This window comes from Neltuma alba, unplaced genomic scaffold, assembly GCF_004799145.2.
Source record: "Neltuma alba isolate B1F8T4 unplaced genomic scaffold, ASM479914v2 tig00013245_pilon, whole genome shotgun sequence".
Classification (NCBI taxonomy): domain Eukaryota; kingdom Viridiplantae; phylum Streptophyta; class Magnoliopsida; order Fabales; family Fabaceae; genus Neltuma; species Neltuma alba.
Window position 1 is genome coordinate 1 of NW_021637541.1, and position 22,071 is coordinate 22,071.

Consider the following 22,071-nt stretch of genomic DNA (forward strand, 5'->3'; position numbering starts at 1 on the left):
CTATTTATTACAAATAACTAACTTAACTAGTTTTCTTAATCTATTCAAATTAGTTAACTAGTTCTTATATTAAGGGTAAGAGGTAGTAATTCGTTATAACAAATGTAAGTTGATGTCCCTAAAATATTTCAGTCTAACACTAGATTATATAAGTTTATAAGTTAGGTAAATTAGTTTGAGAAGAAAATAATAAATATGAAACACAAATATTGAGATTTTATATTTAGGATTAAATTTGAACCCTCAATTAATTCTTATATTAAAAAAGGTGGGAGAATGTATGATGCCAAAAATTTGACTCCACAATCATTTATCTATCTTCTTTGGCTTTTGAAAAAAGTCATCCGAATGAAAGATTCACAGAGAGTATGCTATATGCAGACATATACCCATGTATATTCAAATTTAATGTTCTCTTGATGATACAGAGAATATATATTATGTTTATCGGAAATTGTATGAAGACATTTGACGGTGTCTCTGTCTAACAAAAACCGACCACAAGATGACAGAGAAGAGAAGTGCAATTGAGAGCAACAACAAGCCAATGAGGATGAAACCAGAGAAGCGCCTCATGGGAGGGCAATATTGCTCACTGATTTCATCAAATATTTCTGCAACAAAGGTGCAATCTATCAAGTCAATCAGCTTTGGACCATTCTGAGACAGTGCATTGCTCACATTTACAGCCATCATCAGTTGTTCGTACAAATTGGGTGTCAGTCTTCCCACACTGCTGCACCCACATCTTGGGATGTATTGCACACAAAACTTTCATATACCTGCTCATTATCAGCCACATTCTTTATAAGAATTTTGTATAATCTCTTGTTTTCACATTGGATAAAATCAGATTGGATAAGAGGTATATGTGTGTGTGTGTGGAAAGGCCTACAGGTTCTATGCCTTAAGGTTTTGGATCAAGATGTAATATCGAGATCACTCAAAATGCATTTGATTTCACCAATGTTTAATATTGACCTAGGATTTGTTTTTATGTTAGTGTTTAAGTATGAGTTGCTAGGGAGAAGAAGTCTCACGTCAGATAAAATTAAACCAGATAAGGAGCATATATATGTGGGAAGACCTATGGTCCCCCTTTGGTACCCAAGTATATAAGCAATTTCTCATACCGAATATTTTTTTAATAGATTTTTTCACTTTCAATCCTAATCCCTATGTCTCATTCTCAATGCTTTGTACCAAACAAGACGTATAAATTTAGTACCTTAAGTTTGGATGAAGATGTAATGTTGAAGTTACTCAGAATTCATTAGAGGGATGCTCAAATGATGGTTGATGAGTCTCATGCTCTCATCTTGTTATCTCTTTTCAATGATTCATGTTCTAAATGAACTTTCATATAATTCAAATCAAACAAAGCACCTTTCATATTCTTTGTTGGTCATAACAATGGTTTCGATAGATATGGGCCTTTTAGTTTTTCTTCTCAATCACATGTTTGAGTTCATAAACTAGGTTATGAGACCAATGTGAAGTTTCTATAGGTAGCTCAATTTATGCGTAAGTTGAAACTGCTAATAAAACAAAATATGCAGTTACCTGAGATGCATTATCTAAGGGGACTTCTTCAGGACCACATGATCGTTGAGTCATGTCAGAATTGAATGGATTGCAGAGGAGAGGCAAAGTAGGACCAGATTGATTGTATGAAGCCGACGGTGGCGCACCGGGGGGCGGATCAATGTTGGCTATATTTTTGACAAAATCATCAACCATATTCACCATCTGGAATGAGGTGTTTCTGGTTATGTCCAGTGCTTTCTGAGCTGTAGGTCCATCCACACAAGGAATGACCTCACTCAGAGATGTACGGTCCTGGGGATGTTCTAGCCATTCCTCTATTGCAACGCATGTGTCTCCTACCCCACTATATATATGTTTATAGTTTCATAAACAAAAGAAATGAATTAATCAGCTTTTTCTACTTAATTACAGCTTTAAGACTTGGAAATAGAATGTTGTGTCAACAATAATGAATGGGACTCACTTTTTAACAACTAAAGATATAGCACTCAGTATTAGAGTTTTTGTGACAAAAATCCACCCAATGAAGAACAGGCTGCAAAATTTTAGTATTTTTCACTCATATCAGGTTCTGTGTAAGTACAATGTGTACATAAGTATAGAAAGACAAAATCAAATTAAATGGAACAGTGTCACTTACAAGTAGACAATGCCTCTCCAGCCGCAAACTGAGAATACTGCAAAAATAATTAGAACCATAGAATGATATGAGCCAAAAAGATTCTGTGTTGACAAGAGAAATAATGAATTCATTAGATGAAAGGGTTACTATATATACTTACTGAAGCCAATGAATGCCAAGAAGAGCATCACAGCAGTAACAACTATAAGAACATAGCTTCTGCAGATAATAACCACTGTTTAGCTTAAAATCCCATATATATAGGGTTAATACTATTGTTGGTCTTTATAGTTTGATCGAATTTTGATTTTAGTCTTACAGTTTCATAATTTTTTGGTTTGAATTTAACAAATGGTCTTTATACTCTTAAATTTAGATCAAGTCCTTATGAAATTGTAGGAACCAAAATCAAAATTGGATCAAACTATAGGAACCAACGAAGATATTAACCCATATATATGTGTGTGTAAAATCTTACTCCTGATCATGGGTGTGTGCACTATATATTATATGAAGAAAGGTTCACTCACAGGGCACTGAGAAATTTGTCTGCTTGTGAGATAAAATTCTGCAGAATGACCCTGGGATTAGAACTTGAATTACTATGCACCAATTCACGAAACTGTTCAATGTTCCTCTCATATTCTCCTGGGAGAGAATATGCACCCACTGCTAACTTCATAGCCCCATCAAGATTATTCAACACGCCGTTCAAAAGATCAAGCACATCACTTATTTTTCTCCCAACATTATCTATCACTGCGTCTGTAGCTTTCTTAAAGTTCCCTTGTCCAGTGTAAAGCATAGCCCCTCCAACTCTGAAACCAATATCAATATACCACTTAACCCTAAGCATATATATACATATGTTTCCAAACTCTCACAATATAGTGAAGTTAATAAGAAATAATTAAGTTTTTAGAGTACCCTACATAGCCATGAGTAAGAAGAGAACAAGGCAGATGAGAGATCCCCAATAAACTGTTCGAGAATAACTACTACTGCTTCTTCTATTGTTCTTGCAGCAGCAGCAACAGCAGCAAAGAGCTATGAGGAAGAAGATGATCCCACCCAAAAACCATACGACTGCAACATATAGTGGTGGAGCACCAGAATATAGCAGAGACTGTACAGAAAACCAGAAAGGATAGGGAACGAATGAAAATGATCATTTTTGTCATCAAATATCAAATAGTTTAATATATAATTCTGCAATGTGAAAATCCATGTTACATTCCTCAAACTTTATACATATAATCTTGTCCTGAATACAAAATGGTTAGATCAGCTGTAACATATATTGGGGAGATATAAAAATTAAAGCTTTATCACTCACCGCATAATAATGTGAATCAATAATATTCCAGCCACCCTCATAGTACTGGAAATGATTGGCAGGGTCAATCCTGCGAGTTCTTCCCGCAGCTAACATGAAGGTTGAGTTATTATTACTCGCATTAAACTGATTCCTTTCTCTCTTCCACGCAATGATGGTTTCATCGTCATCCTCTAAACACAACGTTTGTTTAATTTAATACAAAAATTGGTTTAATAATATGGCAGAAACAATCAAGTTTTCTGCAGATTCTAAATGCATGGAAATGCGTACGTACGATGATGATAATAATGATATAACCTGCGTTACCTTCAGCATGGGAGGGTGAGAAGAACGTTGGTGAAAGAATAAGAAAAATGATTGAGATGAGAAGAAGAGGATGAAGTCTGAGATTGAGACCCGTCGTCATATTGAGTTTCAAATTATGGGAAATTCATGAGATTGTGATACACACACACGCACATATATATGTATTGTTCCCAAAGCGCAAAGATAATAATTAATAATGATGATGATGCTAAAACTGCATATTTGAGATTGGGAACAAATCGCAAATAACTAGAGATAGGGTGATTGTTGATATTATAGCGACATTGCAGGTGGTTTGTTCAGAAGTTTAATTTCCCAGGATGGAAGAAAGAGGAGGAGGCAATAAAGAATATGAAGAAAACAATAACCTCAGTGAAAAAAGAAGAAAGAACCAGAAACGAAAAGCTGTATATACGACACTATTACTATATTTGGATTGTGCAAATTTCAAATGTTCGTTAGGCTTCATCAAACCCACAGACTTGGGTTCTCTATTTTAAAACCTTTTTGTTTAGATATCTTATATATTAATTTTGCACAATATCCGGAAAATTTTGACTTATTAGTCAAAACAAACGGGAAAAAAAAATCGTTCCTCCTTGATACGCAAGGATACAAAAAAAAAATTGTTCCGAAAACATATTAAGAGAGTGAATAATTGAGGGTTGTAGGCTTTATAGAAGAAAAGTGTAATTTTCTTTCACCCAAAAAAGAAAAGAAAAGAAAAGTGTAGTTTTCTACCATAAATGTCATCATACCTAACTACTTAAATAAATATTACTCCTCCTGTGCTAATTATAAGAGATATTTACAAGCCGCTGAATATAGGATTTTTATCTATTTTATTTTTAATATTTGTCATTTTTCAAAATTAATTTACTTAGATGTATAAATTAATATCTAATATCTAATATTATATGGATATTTTAAGGAGATTATCAGGTCATATTTATTATAATTAAATAATTTAATTAGCTTTTTTAATTTACCCCATTTGGTTAATAAATAAACCTTGCTAGGTTTGATCCTTAATAATTAGTCTCCGTGCAAGTAATAAACTTGGTTAAAAGGAACTTGCCTTCAACATTCTAGAAAAAATTAGTTTATGTTGTTAACAGGTATAACCTTGGCCTTGGAAAATAAGAGAATCATTTTTTTAAAAAAAAGTTTTCTTTTTGCATTTTACAAGATAAAATTTCCTTACATTTCTATTATAGTATAAAATCATTTTAAATAAACTAATCCAAGTACAGAAATAAATTATTTGAACCCATCCCACTTAAGATCTCTTTGAACTTTTCCTCAACTTTTGCAATGCTTGTAATGATTACAACTCACAAGCACTTAACCACAGCACATTTATCCATATGACTCATATTATTAGGCTTAATTTTTTTGGATAGGCCTAATTAGACGTTTAATTAACTACTATATTATTAAATATATTATTAAACATGAACTTAATAGCAAGTTGCCAAGTTCTATTATTGAATAATATAACCAATTTATTAGCCTCCACACGAAATACTACATGAGACCCACATGAGTATTTAAAATATAAAATTAATAAAGAGTCACACTGTTTATTAATAAGTCATGAATTATTATGCGTTGCTTTTAATCTGGCTTTCTCCATACACTTCATTGAGCTTTCTTCAGCATTGTTTTATTCCTTCACTTATTTTTCACATATTTCTATAGGGTTTAAATTTTAAAAAGATAATTACAAATTTTGAAAAGCTTTTTTTTATTTTATATATAGACACATCATATTTTTTCCCAATTCATTTTCAATCAAAGGTAAGTGCACATACAATATCTCACCAAAAAGAAAAAATACACCAGCGTCAACTGAAAATCTCAACAAGTTATCAATCACTTAAGTGGAGAGTCAAAATTCACAAATCAAATAGTCAATGGCTCGATGCACTTCTCTTTCAGAACCCACAGCCACTTAAACACAAGCTTGAGGAAAGCTGCTTCACTCCAAACTCAACCCAAGAAAACAAGAAGAAGAGAAATTTCAGTTAATTTGAAAATGAATCATTCATCAGTATTATCCACCTGAAATATGCGACTGCAAGTATAAACAGAGCAGAAGGCTTGCAAGGTCATCAAGAGCAAGAGCAAGATGGCAGCCAGGAATGTGAAGCACTGCCATGAACTGAACACATAAAGCTTCATTAATTTCCAAGCTTTCACCTTTAATCTTCCATTATAGTACTTGTTCACATCTTCAATGGCTTTGTCCAAAAATGCCACCTTGGTCAATCTTATTGAACTGTTCATCCCGTTCCACATATTAGCAGCCTCCTCATCGCTCTTCAAGTGGTTCAGAACAATCCCTTGTGCTCTTAGTATCTTCACATCCTCCTCAGAATCTGTAATCCCGTTCATCAGTTCAGTGTACCGTGTCAAAACCAACGGACCTGATGCTGCTGATGCTTCATATGCAACTAAATTTCTCAACACCACCTCAGTATTGACGTCTAGACTAATGGTGGGAAGGTGAAATGTGCGCGTTTTTGCATCAAAATTAATGCTTGATATGCCTTTATTTGTGGGTAAGAAACCAACCGCTGCGTCTAAGAGTTCTGAAACTGATGGAATAGCAATTTCCTCCACTAATGGTGGTTTATTATTGAGACTATTTGAGCTCGAATCCCCATTTTCTGGGTTTTCTTGTTCTTTATCTAGCAAGGAAAAGAAGAAGGATTCAACAGGCACTTTAAGAATTCTAAGTCCAGGAAGGTTGGAAATGACTGTCCAAGGCAACTTAACGATGAATCTCAGAGGTCTAGATAGCAGTACCTTCTTGATCAGACGTATTGGCCCTTTGTTTATGTTTGAAAGCACCTTCCAGAGCTCACTTATGAATCTCTTTACATATTTGGATTTGGATTTGGGGTTGATTTTCTCTCTCTTGCTCTTCTTCAAGTTGAACCTCGTCAACTTCGACTATATCAGATTGTTGTTTCAATTTGGGCACGATCATGTCATAAAAGAAATCTAACAGGTGAGCGCACCCTGAGACTTGGACATTTGGATAATCCTCCATCAGCTTGAAAGGAGAAAGTTCTTTGAACAATCCTACGGCCATTGAAAACAGTAAGTCGTCTGCAACTTCTAACGATGTGAACTTGAACTCCAACATCTCTCTCAGAACAAACAAGGGAAGCTGATTCTCAAGCATTACTATGTCTCTCAAAATTGCATTATGAGCTGATTTCTTCCCTGCATAATCTACCAAATGAGACATAGACCTTGAGGAAACTCCGGGTACTTTTGATCCTTCTTGGATGGCATAAACCTGAAGGAACTCAAGCAAGAACGAGGCATCGACCGCCATCATCCACACCAAGGTTTCGCCATTGAAATCTAAGAACTTGTGGTAGCATGCTCGAATCCTCTGCTCCAACTTTGTCAGTTGTTGCACGAGGTTTTCTAACTTGAAGCTTTGTAGTTGTTTCTGGAACCTTTTTGCAGCGGCAAGCTTGTACCTTTCCATTTCATAAAGCTCTGGACGCCAGTAATGATAAGGACCAATTGCAACTTGCTGAGGGACGTAAGAATCTGGATCACTAACCATGAGGAGCCTGGGAACATTGAAGATGGATACAGGTAGTTCACCATCATCCTCAAGTTCTTCTTCAAGTGTTCTACGGATTTGAATGACCCATCTGAGCTCATCAAAGTTGGATTTAGAGTCATCTGACATTGTGAACCTCAGAGAAGACATGTTATATGATTTTACTAATGGATGAACTTACTGCAGGAAATAGCAGTTTCGATGATATATTTAACGAAGAATGAGTTGGGAGAATGGAGCTTTAATTGGGCATAGGACCTGTGAAAGCGTTACTGAAGCTTTAAAAAAACATGAGAGCTATTCATCACCAGCAAGGTTTAGTGATAGCATTCTCTGAAGTCATCTTAAAGTGAAATATTGTGAAGTTTCGCATGGTTAAAATGGCATAGGTTAAACGTGCTTTTTATGAATATTATAAGAGAAACTTTACAGTCTGTTGCATTAGAAAATTTTAATGGAAGAATAATTAGTTGCAATATTTTATTTTGCAATTGGCTAAACCCAGACCTTCCTTGCTATAAGAGCAGAGGGAGTTAGTCTAAGATTTCTTTGAATTATTCTTTCGTTTCCTTAAATCAACAGTTTCCTTTAACATGAAGAAAAGGTAGCATCTTTCAAGTGACCCAACTAGCATTTATAAATTAACATAATCTGGCAAATTGAAGATCACACTCCGCGACATGATTACGTCTTTTTGGTGTGTCTGATAAAAAAAGAGTCCGCAAGTCATACCCTTCATGAATATAAAATTGAAACAAAAATGATATGGTACCTTGTATTACCTTTTGCAATTTTTATACTCCTTCGGTCTTAAATATAAAACTTATTTTTTAGTACAAATTATATTACAAAATATATTTTTATTTAAAACAAAAGAATACTACAACGGACTCCATTGTTTGTGCCATACTTACAAGGCATACTGATGATCCAGCTATACTATACATAGATCACCCCTCAACCTAGATCATTTCCTTGCAGTAAATTTAAAGGATGAAAAGATATTAACTTTATTGAAATTTTAAACGTCAGTAACCGTGAAAGGCTCTGAGACGTGAATGTGGTCTTCTTTTTAACAACAATAAAATAATTTCTTTTTTTCATGAAAACTAGATTTTATTTTCATGCGCAATGCCTGGAGAGATTAAAAGCTCTTTATATGTGAGAGTAAAGCAGAACCTTGAGATGGATTATTCCAAAAGGCTTTTGTCCACGGAGAGGGTGCTAATAAGGGCAAAAACCTTCGAGATTGATTACTCCTTCCAGTCATCGTAGGTGTTTTCACATATGAACAGAAAAAGAACAATGCTAATGATTAATGAATACAAGAAGGTTAAAGTAAATGTTCTTATGTACATAAAGAGACAATTAAATCATTCCACAAATGACAAAATTCAAATATATGAGATTAATTATACAAAAAGATGAGGAAATTAATAGAGATATTAATTATGAAATTCAAATTGAGGGGTTCAGGTAGAGAAAGACTACCAAAGTTATTTGTGACCTAAAAATACTTAATAAGGTAAAAGTTTTATCACACTGTTATAAGATTAGTGTTGCTATATGGCATTAAATGTTAGAGTTTAAAGGGACATGAGCATAAAGTGAGAATGACTGAGATGAGAATATTGAAAGGAATATATAGTCATACAAGAAAATATAAGATTCACACTGAATATATATGCAGAAGAGTTGAAGAGCACCTAACAAAGAAAAAATGGTAAAAAACGCACGTTCATAGAATGCATTGATAAGAAGGATAGATCAAGCAATATAAGACCCTCTAAAATGGGTTAGAAGAAGACTGATAGGACCCTCTCCTACAAGCTGATAACCTGAGTAAAAACTAGAAATAAACAACACACAATGGGAATACTTGAGATTAACATACTATTACTGCATAAGGATGATTGCAACACAAAATATAATCAGCAAAAGATACAATACACTCAGACACAACTCTCACAACATACAACACATACTAGAACATAGGCACATAACAGGTTCACCAATCTTGCGAGACGATTGGCTCTCTCCCTTCGAAGGCATCAGCCACACCTCTCAGAGTTCTTCTCCGCCTTCCCCCGCTGGACCAGAGTGAAGATTTAAAGACTCAAAAAAGTGACTTTTGCAACCCCGAACTCATAGACTTTGACTATAGCAGTTCGAACATAGACAGATAACAAGTTTACCAATCTTTTGAGAGGATTGGCTTTCTCCCTTCAAAGGCCTTAGCCATACTTCTCATAATTCTTCTCTGCCTTCCCCCGCTGGACCAAAGTGAAGATTTTGAAGACTCAAAAAGTAACTTTTACAACCCCCAACTCATAGACTTTGACTATAGTAGTCCCGTAACTACCCTACTCTCTATTTCTTCCTTCAAAATAGCAAATCATAATTCTTTCGAACAAGAGGTACCTTTTCCTTCACATGTATTTTCCTAGATTTCCAACAGTAGTCCTAACAAAGATCGAGAAGAATACTCAAGTTATTGAGCAAGACTTTTTGATTACCAATCTATCCAAAGATTCCATAGTTAATAAAGTATAATGACACCGTCTAATCCATATAGTTGACCTCGGATAAGACTTGTAGTTGTTGTACATCAAAAGAAAATTATCATTAACTAAAAAAGTATTAAAGTTCATGACAAGGAGGAATAGATTTTAAAGATATATTGATATTGATGATTGGTGATTGCAATCTTCTATGAAATCCTTTTTTTTTTTTTTGGGGGGGGGTTGGTTGTGGAGCCATATTCGGACTTCTCAAATCTCAATTCTCTAATGCATGCCCAGGCAAATGTTGAAACCATACTCAAAGCCCAATAGTACAGGTTGAATTTAGTCGACCCACCCGACTAGACAAATCTAGCATAGTTTCTACAGCTTGACCACAGAATAAACGAGAACATGATACCAATAAAAGCATAACAAGTGGCAACCTGAGTAGTCCATAGGGGCAAGTCACTATGTACAGATATTTATGATCAAAACCAGGCACAGGCACTCGAGGCTCACATAATTCTTCAAGTGAAAGTCTCCACTGCATTTCAGAACTACCTTTAGCAGTTTAGGGAAATTAAATAGCAGGCTGATTATCTCAGCAGATCAGACTTATATTTGTACATATGCCTAGTAGAGGTTTATAATCAACCAATCACAATCAGTCATGTCAGGAACCACCATCAGCCAAGCAAATTAGGGAGAGTCGAGCTGTGAATCCACACAATATAGAGTCAACAGTCAAAGAAGAACAAGCTTGTTACTGTTTTGCTGATTTTTTTCTCTTTCATGGGCGTGTCAACATTTCTCATCTTCCTCTAAAGTCACCTTCGATCTATGCTATGCTATTTTCAAATTCTAGCATACTTGTATCTTGCATCTTCTCAACCTTGCTTGCTTTTCCCCAATGATACCACTGGAGAAAAAAAGAGACTCGCGCCTGTAGATATATACAAACATTGCACATGCAAATAATAGGATAAAAAATCACAACTATCCACCAGGGGATTCTCCTGTCACCTCCAGCGTTGTCCCCAACTCTTTCCTTGGCCTAGATGAAAGTCCTTTTGCTAGCATCTCTTCATCATATTTCCTGGCCATGTCTAATAATCCCTTATCCAAAAGAGCATCTATCATAGCATTGTAAGCAGATGCATCTGGACTACATCCAAGTTCTTCCATTTTCTCCCACAATAAAAATACTGGTCGAAGAAATCCCCACCTCCCAAACTTCCTCATAAGCATAACATAGGTATCCATACTTGGTCGAACTCCACTTCCAATCATTTTATAAAACAATGTGAGTATATCCCCAGGCTTTTCCATGCACGCGAAAAAGAATTGATATGAAATAGCATTCGGCTGACATCCATTCTTACGCATGGTACCAAGCATCTCAAGTGCTTGCTTATGTCTGTAGTTATCACATAAAAGCCTAATGATAGTGTTATAGGTTACGAGAGAAGGCTCAAACCCTAAATCTTTCATTTCACGAAAGAGGTTAATTGAAAAATCAACCCCCTGTGAAAGACCTATGGCACGAATAGCAATATTATAGACAACCACATCCAATTTCATCCGTTTACTCTTCATCTGCTTGAATAACTTCACAGCCTTCCAAGGCTTTCCACTTTTGCACATTATATCCATATATGTTGCATATGAATGTACATCTTTTTGAACTCCCTTTCTATCCATCTCTTCCCAAAACTCCCTACACTTGCTCCACCATCCCAATTTAAACCACCCACGAAGAACAATGTTATAGTATTTTACATTGACTTCCACATCTCCGTTCTTGTTCTTCCCAAAAATCAAGTCTTGGGCTTCATCCACATGCTTGTACTCACACAGTGCATCAATAAGATTGCAGTACGAAGTTTCATCCTTTAAATTAAATTGGTGAAGCTTTTCATATGTCTCTATCGCTTCATTAACTAGATGAGCCGAAACATAACGTTTAAACATGATTCGAAATGTGGTATGGTCCGGAGAAGAAGATGGATTTTGCCGCATGCGTTGAATCAAATCCCATGAAAGTTGAAACTCAAAGAACTTACCAAGGATGTCGATCATATAATTATATGTATCAGTGGGGAGCTGCAAACGGTATTCTCTTTCGACCCAATTGAAAAATTCGAATGCGCGTTTCCAGTCATTGCGGAAGGTTAACAAAGTTTCACGAACTGTTGCGGGATCAGTATTGCTGGAACTTGGTTCGAGTGTTGGGGATTGGTGGGGAAATTGTTTGGAGGAATAGAAAAGGGTTTGGATGAAACAAAGATGAGGGAAGAATCGAAGGCGACAAGAGGCGGGCAAACCCATCGGGAGGTTTTGCAAGTGCTAAAACCCATCACCGAAGCAGTGATGCGTTTAGAGCCGAGGGATGGAGCCATAAGATCCATGGTTTACCAGAGCGGACCAAGATCCAATAAAGGCATTATAATCCGACCCGGGTTAATCCTCTTGGTTCCCAAGACAAGAACAAGGCTTGGATCTCCATATCTGACTCTTTTTTTTAAAAGTATTATATATATAATTTCTTAAATATGCAATATGTATACATATAGTTCTGAATTGATTTATACATTTATCTTGTAATTAAAACATTTTTCTACGTTGGAACCTGGAACTCCTATTATTCATACTTGAGTAATTAATTTTATTCACTTGATTTTTTTGCATTTTATCAAGTTCGAATAAAACATAATAAATGTCTGAGATGTGTTGCTTTAAAAAAAATGTGACATGATCAAAGTTGTTCCTATTTTATACTACCTCCGGTCCTAATTATAAGAGCCAGTTGACTAATTTGAGGAGATTAAAGAAATAAGTTGAGTTAGTTTTTTGTCCTAAATAGATGTTGTCTTTCCTAAAATATTTTTGCTAATCTAGTTTATTGACTAGAATTATCATTGTTAGAAGGGCTATTTTGAAAAAAAATGTATAAATATAAGAGACAAAGTGGATTGGGGTTTTATGTTTAGGACTAAAATAAAAATCAAACAGAGTCTTATATTAAGGATTGGAGGTAATATCTATTTCTTTTATTTTTACTTTGGTCTCATATTTGCAAAATAAAATGAATATTTTTGTTTCGCATTTTTATACAGAGACACACACAGTTACTCTCTCCATCCTTTTTTATAATCAATAACTATCATCCACTCTTTAATATATTTATTGTCTTATTTTTCAAACCATCATCTCTCTCCATCACATATTCTCTTTCTTTTATAGTTTCTTTTATTATAATAATTTTCTAATTCTTTTTCTTATACCCTCTCCTCTCATAAATAAGAGTATTTTGGAAAAAAAACTTCTAATTTTTACCTATTTATTGTCTTTAATTAATTTTTTGATCTACATAATAGAGTCCTATGTTTTTTATAATAAGAGACGGGGGGAAGTATTTAACAAAATTTAACAATTGTGGAACTTTTTCAAAATATTTTGTTTATTTATGTGATTTAATTCAATCTAAATAAAATTAACAGTTAACCGTGAAATGTGATATTCGGTAGCCGGGTGCAAGGGAAATGGGAACATACCCTTCACTTCAGCCATGGAAATTCTATCATTCTATTTCCATGGGTTAAAGTCAAAATTTCAACCTCTATGCTCTCTCCCTCTTTCCTCTCCCTATCTCCTGTGCTATACAGCCGCCTGTCGGAATTGCTTTTTCTATTTCTTTCCAATTACAAAAATGGCGGTGGCTTCTCTTCAGTTCCCTGTAAAAGCTTTCAGGTCATTCCCTCAAAACTTTCACTTGTCATCTAGTAAATCATCTAAGCATCGCCTTGTCAGGTGTTCCGCTGCCTCCCCTCCTTCCAAACGCAATTACTCCATCACTTTACTTCCTGGCGATGGCATTGGTCCTGAAGTCACCGCTGTTGCCAAGAATGTTCTCGATCTTGCTGGCTCTCTCGAAGGTCCGTTCGAACCCCTAATGGGGTCGCATGCTTTGTGGGCTAGAGTTGAAATTCCCTTCTTTCTGTCCTGTTTCTTCTCCTAATTTTAAAGTCTCTGATTTGTGCTGCGCTATTTAGTCTTCATGTGATTCCTGTACTTGGAATTTGATAATCTCCCATTGGTTGTATTGATAACGGACGGCGTTTAGAATTAACTCAGGTTTATGCAAAGCTTACTTGCTTCTCTCTAGAAATAATGGTGTTTAGCTCAGTGGACTGGCTACTTTATTGTGTTGTCCTATATAGAATTCATACTTTAAAGTGACGCATTATAAGATGAAAACGAAGAGTTCTGTAATTTCTGCCTACCAAGCATTACCCCCTCTGTGTGTCTATTTTAGCATCTCCTCCTTTCTTAAATCAGGGATTAAATTTAATTTCCGCGAGATGCTTCTGGGTGGAGCTGCATTGGACGAGACAGGAGTCCCATTACCAGACGAGACATTATCTGTAGCAAAGCAATCTGACGCTATTCTTCTTGGCGCAATTGGAGGGTAGCTATCTTTTCACAGACTCTTGTTTGGAATTTGACACTAGACCACTTTTATACTCAAATTCTTCCCTCTACTAGACATTATGTGTCCTTTCATTTAATTACTTAAGGTATAAATGGGATAACAATGAGAAGCGTTTAAAGCCAGAGACTGGTTTGCTTCAGCTACGGGAAGGTCTTAAAGTATTTGCCAATTTGAGACCAGCTATTGTATTCCCACAGGTAAAAGTTTAATTCTCCTGGAAAATCATTTAGTTGATATTTAGGTATAAGATTTATGGAATATGTAATATCCTATGTGACGAGAAAAGAAAATGTAATATCCTCATGCTGACTTGTGAAATTTGAAACACAGGAAATTTAATTTCCCCTCTATCTTATGCCCCGCTATCACATAAGCAGGAATGTAAATAGAAGGAAGCCAAGTCTGGCTTCTACCTTTGCTATCAAATACATTCACGCATCATATAATAAGAATTTTACTCGCTAAGAACATAGGTCATTATTTCAGTTAATATTCTTTTAAATCCTCATCCTGGGCTAGAATTTTGGCTGAGTTTAACCATAGTTTCTGGCGAAATATTAGCATTATTCTGTGCAACAGTTATTGAATCGTTCGATATTATAATGCCATAGAGCACGACTTCATGTTTGATATTATACATCAGATGCTAACTGATATCCCTTACCCAGTATCTACCATTTTGTATTAGTTTTCGAGTTGGCTTTGGCATTCTATAAACTTTTGTGAATTGTCCTGTAGTTAATGGATGCCTCAACTTTGAAGAGAGAGATTGTTGATGGGGTTGACCTCATGGTTGTAAGGGAACTCACTGGAGGTCTGTCGGGCTTTGATTTTGACTGTGTACAGTGGATTTGATTTTCTTTTATGATCTTTGGAATAGTAACTGTCAACTATTTTAACAACTTTTGAATTTATTTATATTTTATTTATTATTCATTTTTTTCCATTTTCTTTAATTTAGAAATACTGTAGCTAAGCCTGTTGCTGTGTTGCTGTATTAGGCATTTACTTCGGAAAACCCAGAGGCTTCGGTACTAATGAAAATGGTGAAGATACTGGCTTCAATACTGAGATTTATGCTGCACATGAGGTATCTTACTTGTCCAAGTTGGTCCTCTGGATAAAACATTTGTGATATCATTATGTTATCATTTCTTCATGCCATTGCTGCTTAACATATGTATTCTTGTGAAAAATTATTTTAATAACTTCTTTTATCTTGTCTTCCTATTGATTTTCTTCTAGAACTTTATAACCTATGGCTAATCTGAATTTGATATTTCTTTAAGCAATTTGTGGCTTCATAATTTAATTTGATGAAGGATGTTGTGTTTCTTGATCCTTCTTTTATTGCAAATTCCAGTTTCTCCAAAATATTTGAATATAACAAGGAGGTTGATAATAATTAAAAGCGGAACCTGAGAACTGAAGATAGAAAGGGGGGAACCATATAACTACCTTTTTTTAATGGAATATATATATATGCTTTTGATGTATACGGACAACAATGGGCAAATTGAAAAGCTTAGAAGAATAAAAATAAGGGATCACCATGGATAAGAGTTAGCATGGTTAAAAAAAATTTGATATGCTTGGGACTGCTAGAGAAGATATGCATGTGACTGTTTTGTAAAGACTGTTTACCTTGGAGGAATTTGCTAGAGAAATAGAATTCGTTTGAAGGATGTAAGTTGGTGTTTGAATCAAAATTTATAGTCATTCCAAATTAGAGAGATATGGGCTAGTTTTTACTTTTTATAGTACATTAAAAATCTGCAAATTCTGCCAAAAGATGGTAGTTGCAGTGCAATTTCTATCATGTGATGTCATGTCATGTTCGTGCTGTGTTTTTCTTTTGTCCCTTGGAAGAATTTCTAAGGTCCTTTTGGAGAACTAGCATTTTCTAAGAGGAAGTGTATGGGAATGTATATGTTGTGGGATTCACATTTTATTTTCCCTCCATAAAGAACTTCTATTTTTCTTGTCACCAAAACAAAAAAACTATTTTTCTTCCTGAGATTTGTTGCTGGTGTCCTGTCCTTATGATAAGTGTCATAATCCCTAAAACTATGACTGTCTCTTTCTGTTCACCTCAAAAAAAAAAAAAAATGATTGTCTGTTTCTGACGTTTGTTAACTCTTACACCAGATTGATCGCATAACACGTTTTGCATTTGAGATTGCTCGGAAGCGGCGTGGGAAACTCTGTTCTGTTGACAAAGCTAATGTGTTAGAGGTACTTATTACTTCATCCAGTAAGTTACTGGCAATTGTACTATTTGAATAATCACAGTAAGTTTGTGGGTAGTCTCTGGTTGTGAGATTGAGTGATATACTGATTTTTTTTTTTTTTGTGCTCATGTACATTTATTATGTTCTCTACAATATATGTCTCAATTAGTTGTCGTTGCGTCAGGGTAAAAGATTTCAGAGATTAGCTTCTCATTAAAGTTGTGAAACTTTTAATGAAGACACATCTTGGCAGTTTTTTGATAAACATCATATGCGGAATAATTTGCAGCACGAGTCAATTTGTGAAACTTTTAAATAAAACTTCAAAGATGCAAGTTATATTATCTGCAAAATTTTATATGACTGAAAAGTAATTAAAAATTTAAAACTTGCCTATGATTTGGCTACTAATGATAGTAATGAGGAAAAGATGCGTGGTACATGATACATTTGTGTCCTTTTCCAACATATCTTAATGAGTCTGGCGTGTCTATTTTTTTCAGGCATCAATGTTCTGGAGGAGAAGAGTTCTGGCAATGGCACAAGAATATCCGGATGTTGAGCTCTCACACATGTATGTTGATAATGCCTCAATGCAACTAGTTCGCTATCCCAAACAGGTCTGCTTATGGAATGTATTAGTATAACCTGAGTTCCATTTCAATTTAAGCTACACTAAATGCAATTAACAGAACGAAAATTCTTTAAATTCAAAAATTGCAAAAGTTACAATGTTTGATGCCGGTCTTTGTAGTTTGACACAATTGTAACAAACAACATATTTGGGGATATACTATCAGATGAGGCTGCAATGATCACTGGAAGTATTGGGATGCTTCCTTCTGCAAGTCTTGGGAATTCGGTATGAAAATTTTCATTATAATGAAAGATGACAAGCATGTTTAGGGTGAGTGACTATCTTTTTCACCTGACCACATTGGGTTCTGATTGGCTCAGGGACCTGGGCTTTTTGAACCCATACATGGTTCTGCTCCTGACATTGCCGGACAGGTTGGTTTTTTATACTCTCCATTTTTTTGGTTGTTTATCTTTACGCAACAGCCATTACAACCACATAATTATCTTTATACAGGACAAAGCAAATCCATTTGCTACTGTTCTTAGTGCTGCTATGCTTTTGAAGTATGGTCTTGGAGAAGATAAGGCTGCTGAGAGAATAGAAAATGCAGTTTTGGACACCTTGAACAGGGGATTTCGAACTGCTGACATATATTCCGCTGGAACAGTAAGCGTGCTGGCTGGCGTAATGTCAAGAAGTTTTTCAATTACACTTAAATAGACTAAAAAGCCAAATGCCTACTATGTTTCTTCCCTTTACTCTTTCTCCATTATGTCATTGATATCTCTTCGTGTCTCTCTATTAACTTTTGTCTTGTTGTTCATGTAATTCTCATCTTTCTGCTAAATGAACTTGGCTTGCACTGCGTAACGCCTGCATTGTCTGTTTATGCAGAAACTAGTAGGATGCACACAAATAGGTGAAGAGATAATGAAGTCAGTTGAATCGCAAGTTCCTGCTGCAGTATAAATCAGACATAGATATCCATCCACAAAAATTTGAGTGCTGGGTTTGGCTTGAAGATCTCTTCTGATGGACTATGATTTACCCATGCTTTCTCTAGTGGATTCTAAGCAGAAAATTTTTTCCATAGTGAAGAGAATTCCAGGTTCCTTTTATGCGAGGTTAGAAAATGTTCTAGTGAAAATTGGGAACATTTAAAATGTAGTTTGATAATCTACACTCAACTACTGTACTCACAGTAGGGTCCAATGAATGTGGAATTTTCTTGCTTGAGTATGTAATTAGGCTTGAATCAGTGTCGTCTAGGCTTCCTTTTCATAAAAGATCAAAGTGTCAATCATCGCAAACGCTATGGGTGAAGCTATACGTCTGAATTCCATGCTGGCGTTCGAATTGCAGCTTTCTTGTGGAAACTGCACTTCTTTAAATTTAAAAAAGAAAAAAAAAACTGATAACATAACGTGAATACGTGAAAATGTAATTTGTCAATCGGTTTCCGCATCGTTATCTTATGTCCAAATGCAATGTCTTTTCATCTCTTTTAAAAAGACTAATGATTGTTATAAGATTAAATTCAAACTTTCTATTTATAGTTAATTAGTTGAGAAGTTTTATAGTTAGTTAATGATACTCGATTAAAAAAAATTAATGTTTTAGACAAAATATATTATTTTCCCCAGATATTTTTTTCTTGGCAAAAAAAAAAAAAAATTACTTCCATCTATCTCCAATATATAAGCAAATAAATTTAAAAGGTTCCTGGCATCAAGTTGGAGAGCTGTTATTGGTGCTTTCATTCATTAATTCACCGTTCAAACCCAAGTTCACTGTAATAGTGGCTTAATTAATTTCCTCTGTATGTGAAGTGTACTACAAGCAACTAAAAACTCAAGTGAAATAGCATGAGCACGAAGTGGAATGTGACAAGTTTTATATCGTTTGTTCCACATTTAAAATGATTTTTCAAAAAAAAATTTTAAATTTTTCATTTTACCTCATTTAATTATTCATTTTAATATTAATACATTCTTTATCACACGTCCCCACAGCATAATTCTTCTTTCACTCTACTCTCCCTCCGCCACGTATTCTCTCACGATTAATAATTTTCCTGTTCTTCCCTTTATCTCTCTCCAAAACTAAGTATTTTGGGGAAAAAAAGAGCTGTTGGATTGTTGGCTTCAGCTTAAACTAACCTCTGTTCCCTCGGCAATTGCAGAACTCATTGGGATTATTAATGGTTCCAAATTTGTTGGAATAGAGGGTTTAGAATATTGTAGTGCATTCTGATTGTATTGAGGCAATTAATTTGTGCCTTAGGGGATGCGATTTGACCATCCCTATAGAGACATTATGCAGGATACTAGATTCTTTCTTAATCTAGATTGGGAGGTCCTAGTCAAGCATAGTTCTAGGCTGAACCTTACTTTAGAAGATCAATTAGAGAAAGCTTCTCACAGGTTAGATGAAAATTTTTGTATCTTTGATCAATCTCCACTTGCTCCATCCATGGGGTGGATCTTGATCAAGAAGAGTAACTTTGTACTTGTTGTTTGTTACTAGTAATGAGATTCAGTTTCTATTCAAAAAAAAAAAAAGACTATAATTTTTACATATTTTTCCTAACTAATTTAATCAACTTTTTATCAACCTGCTTTAATTTATTATCTCTTATAAAAGAAAAGGAGGAAATAATAATGGAGAAATTTTATTAAGATTTTAAATAAATTTTTTATTATTTGTGCCATTTATAATTATAATTTGCCCCTAAAAGGTACTGAATAGAAAAACAGTTCGATCATAGCTTCCGCAACGACGTATAACCACTTCCCAAATCAGCTTCAATGATTTGAAATGTCAAGCACAGCAATATATTAATAATTAGGTTCATGAAAGATTGTGATCACATCAATATTATTTATGGGATAAGTTAAGATTTAATTTAACATTTTATATTTTTCAATTAATATTATCTCTTTATTTGCATTGAAAACGAGATGCTCATGTTTCACTGAAGCTATCTGTATAAACTGTAATAATGCAAAATTAATTGAAAAGATTTGAAAGTTTTGATCTGAAATAAACAGATGCATGGATTAGGATTAGACAAGGCAACGAAGTAAATTAAATTAAACTAAAACAAGCATTACAAGGCTCTTAATTTCCTCAAAATTTTCCAGTCCCCTAATTAAACTACCATAATATTAATAATGACCAATTTTCTTCAACAGTAGTCTCATGAGCCTTCTTCTTCTTCTTCAACCTTTCGTTCATTCTGTTAATTACTTGGAGATAGCTCGTCTCAGGCTTTTCACTATGCCACTCACCGTCAAGTTGAATTCCTCCCCCATCTGCAACACATATTTGTTCGACTTTGTGGGAAACTTGTAAGAAATTGTAATTTCTCTCAATAACTTCAAAGCCCATCAACTTTGTGGGAAACTTGAAATTCGTAGAGCTTCACAAGTAAAATTAAGAAATTGTAGAGAAGCGAACTATAATTTAACATTATTGAAATTAAATAAGCACAGAATTAAAATTAAATCTCATACCCTCTCTTATAAATATAAAAAAGTTACTTAATTAATATAGGTGCATTAAGAAAGTCAAATAAACTAGTTAATTATTACAAATGTCACATAATTTTTTTGATATAAAATGTTTGATTATATGTTACTTTATAAAATAAATAAATCAGTTTGGAAAAAAATGATACAGATAAAAGACAAAATAAGTTGAGGTTTTACATATTTAGAATCAAATTCAATCCTCAATTAATTCTTATATTATAAGCCAGAGTTAATTAGGGCTAAAAGAGAAACATATAAGTAGAATAACTCATAAACTTAATGGCTTTAAGTTTTAGGTGAAGAAATGTTGTTTAATATCTCTCATCTTAAGATGTTCTCCTAAGAAAAATATTCTTCATAAGTGAATAATCCTCCACATATATTTATGTCTTACATATTAAAATTGGTACATTGATCTAAAATACAATTTCAAACTTTTGAAAAATATAAAATGTTAAGCAAACAAGTTACTAATTGAAAACACTTCAGTAAAAGAATTAACTAATTTCTTAATAATAAGTATGATCATTGAGAGTATCTCATGTACTTACCTGAGCAACAATGGTGATGTCAAGGGTGAATTTCCCAAACGGCAAAACGCTGCTACTGATAACAGAGAGATTAAGAGCTTCAAGCTGAGACATTATTTTATGCATAATGCCCTTTTGTTTCTCACAGTGAATTATTATCAGCACCTCGTTCTCGGAAACCCTAGCTTTCACCTCAGGCAGCGACGCCTCATACCACTCGCCGCCGCCGCCGGTCTCACAGCACGACGACGACGCGCCATCGTCGTAGTTGTTGTTGTTATAACCTCCGGACGTCTCCGCCGCACTTGTCTTGTTCTGCTTCTCGAGCTCTCTCACTCGCCCCTCCAGATAGCTCATATAGTTAATCGCCTTCTCCAGGTTTGCATTAATGTCCGTCTACATTTCATCAATCAACCTCTTCATTAATCAACCAGAATGATGATCATAGTGTGTGTGTGTGTGTGTGTGTGTAACTAATATATAATTACTACCTGATAATGGGGCCAATTCTCTCCAGATCCCTCCATGGAAGAAGAAGAAAGATAGCTAGATCACCAGCATCAGAATGAATGATAATCGATGTGGATATATATCTTCTGGTTTTCTGGGTGTGATATATATATATGATGATGATTCTGCAGAAAAATGAAGTTTAGAAAAGGATAAGAAGAAGAAGAAGAAGAAGAGGGTGGGAGAATGGTGGGTCAAGTTGCGTATAATAATGCATGAAGTGAAAGCTTTTTATCTTAAAATAAGAGGAAACGAGACATGGACAAGACCCTGTTTCAAAGTTTAAT

The 22,071-nt window shown here is 34.7% G+C and overlaps 5 protein-coding genes across 5 annotated transcripts; 1 reads left to right on the top strand and 4 right to left on the bottom strand.

Annotated features, from left to right (window-relative positions):
* Positions 1–719: 719 nt before the first annotated feature.
* On the bottom strand, positions 720–3,915 carry LOC114735671 (uncharacterized). The gene is made up of 9 exons (XM_028923385.1): positions 3,816–3,915; positions 3,507–3,679; positions 3,126–3,217; positions 2,701–2,988; positions 2,331–2,389; positions 2,189–2,225; positions 2,012–2,083; positions 1,564–1,891; positions 720–782 (listed from the first exon to the last, which is right to left on the bottom strand). The coding sequence occupies exons 1-9, from the start codon at positions 3,913–3,915 to the stop codon at positions 720–722; spliced, it is 1,212 nt and encodes a 403-aa protein (XP_028779218.1).
* Positions 3,916–5,858: 1,943 nt separating this feature from the next.
* On the bottom strand, positions 5,859–7,554 carry LOC114735667 (putative UPF0481 protein At3g02645). Its single transcript, XM_028923382.1, has 2 exons — positions 6,702–7,554; positions 5,859–6,577 (listed from the first exon to the last, which is right to left on the bottom strand). The coding sequence occupies exons 1-2, from the start codon at positions 7,552–7,554 to the stop codon at positions 5,859–5,861; spliced, it is 1,572 nt and encodes a 523-aa protein (XP_028779215.1).
* Positions 7,555–10,170: 2,616 nt separating this feature from the next.
* Positions 10,171–12,243, bottom strand: LOC114735669 (pentatricopeptide repeat-containing protein At1g80550, mitochondrial-like). The gene has a single exon (XM_028923384.1). The coding sequence runs from the start codon at positions 12,234–12,236 to the stop codon at positions 10,905–10,907; it is 1,332 nt and encodes a 443-aa protein (XP_028779217.1). The 5' UTR covers positions 12,237–12,243; the 3' UTR covers positions 10,171–10,904.
* Positions 12,244–13,515: 1,272 nt separating this feature from the next.
* LOC114735672 (3-isopropylmalate dehydrogenase 2, chloroplastic-like) lies at positions 13,516–18,295 on the top strand. Its single transcript, XM_028923386.1, has 11 exons — positions 13,516–13,843; positions 14,247–14,376; positions 14,486–14,597; positions 15,139–15,214; positions 15,402–15,490; positions 16,549–16,635; positions 17,135–17,251; positions 17,386–17,493; positions 17,589–17,642; positions 17,725–17,877; positions 18,106–18,295. Exons 1-11 carry the CDS (start codon positions 13,618–13,620, stop codon positions 18,178–18,180), a joined length of 1,227 nt encoding a protein of 408 aa, XP_028779219.1. The 5' UTR covers positions 13,516–13,617; the 3' UTR covers positions 18,181–18,295.
* A 2,161-nt stretch (positions 18,296–20,456) lies between these two features.
* On the bottom strand, positions 20,457–21,838 carry LOC114735668 (transcription factor bHLH25-like). The gene is made up of 3 exons (XM_028923383.1): positions 21,766–21,838; positions 21,296–21,670; positions 20,457–20,525 (listed from the first exon to the last, which is right to left on the bottom strand). The coding sequence occupies exons 1-3, from the start codon at positions 21,799–21,801 to the stop codon at positions 20,457–20,459; spliced, it is 480 nt and encodes a 159-aa protein (XP_028779216.1). The 5' UTR covers positions 21,802–21,838.
* Between the last annotated feature and the right edge of the window lie 233 nt (positions 21,839–22,071).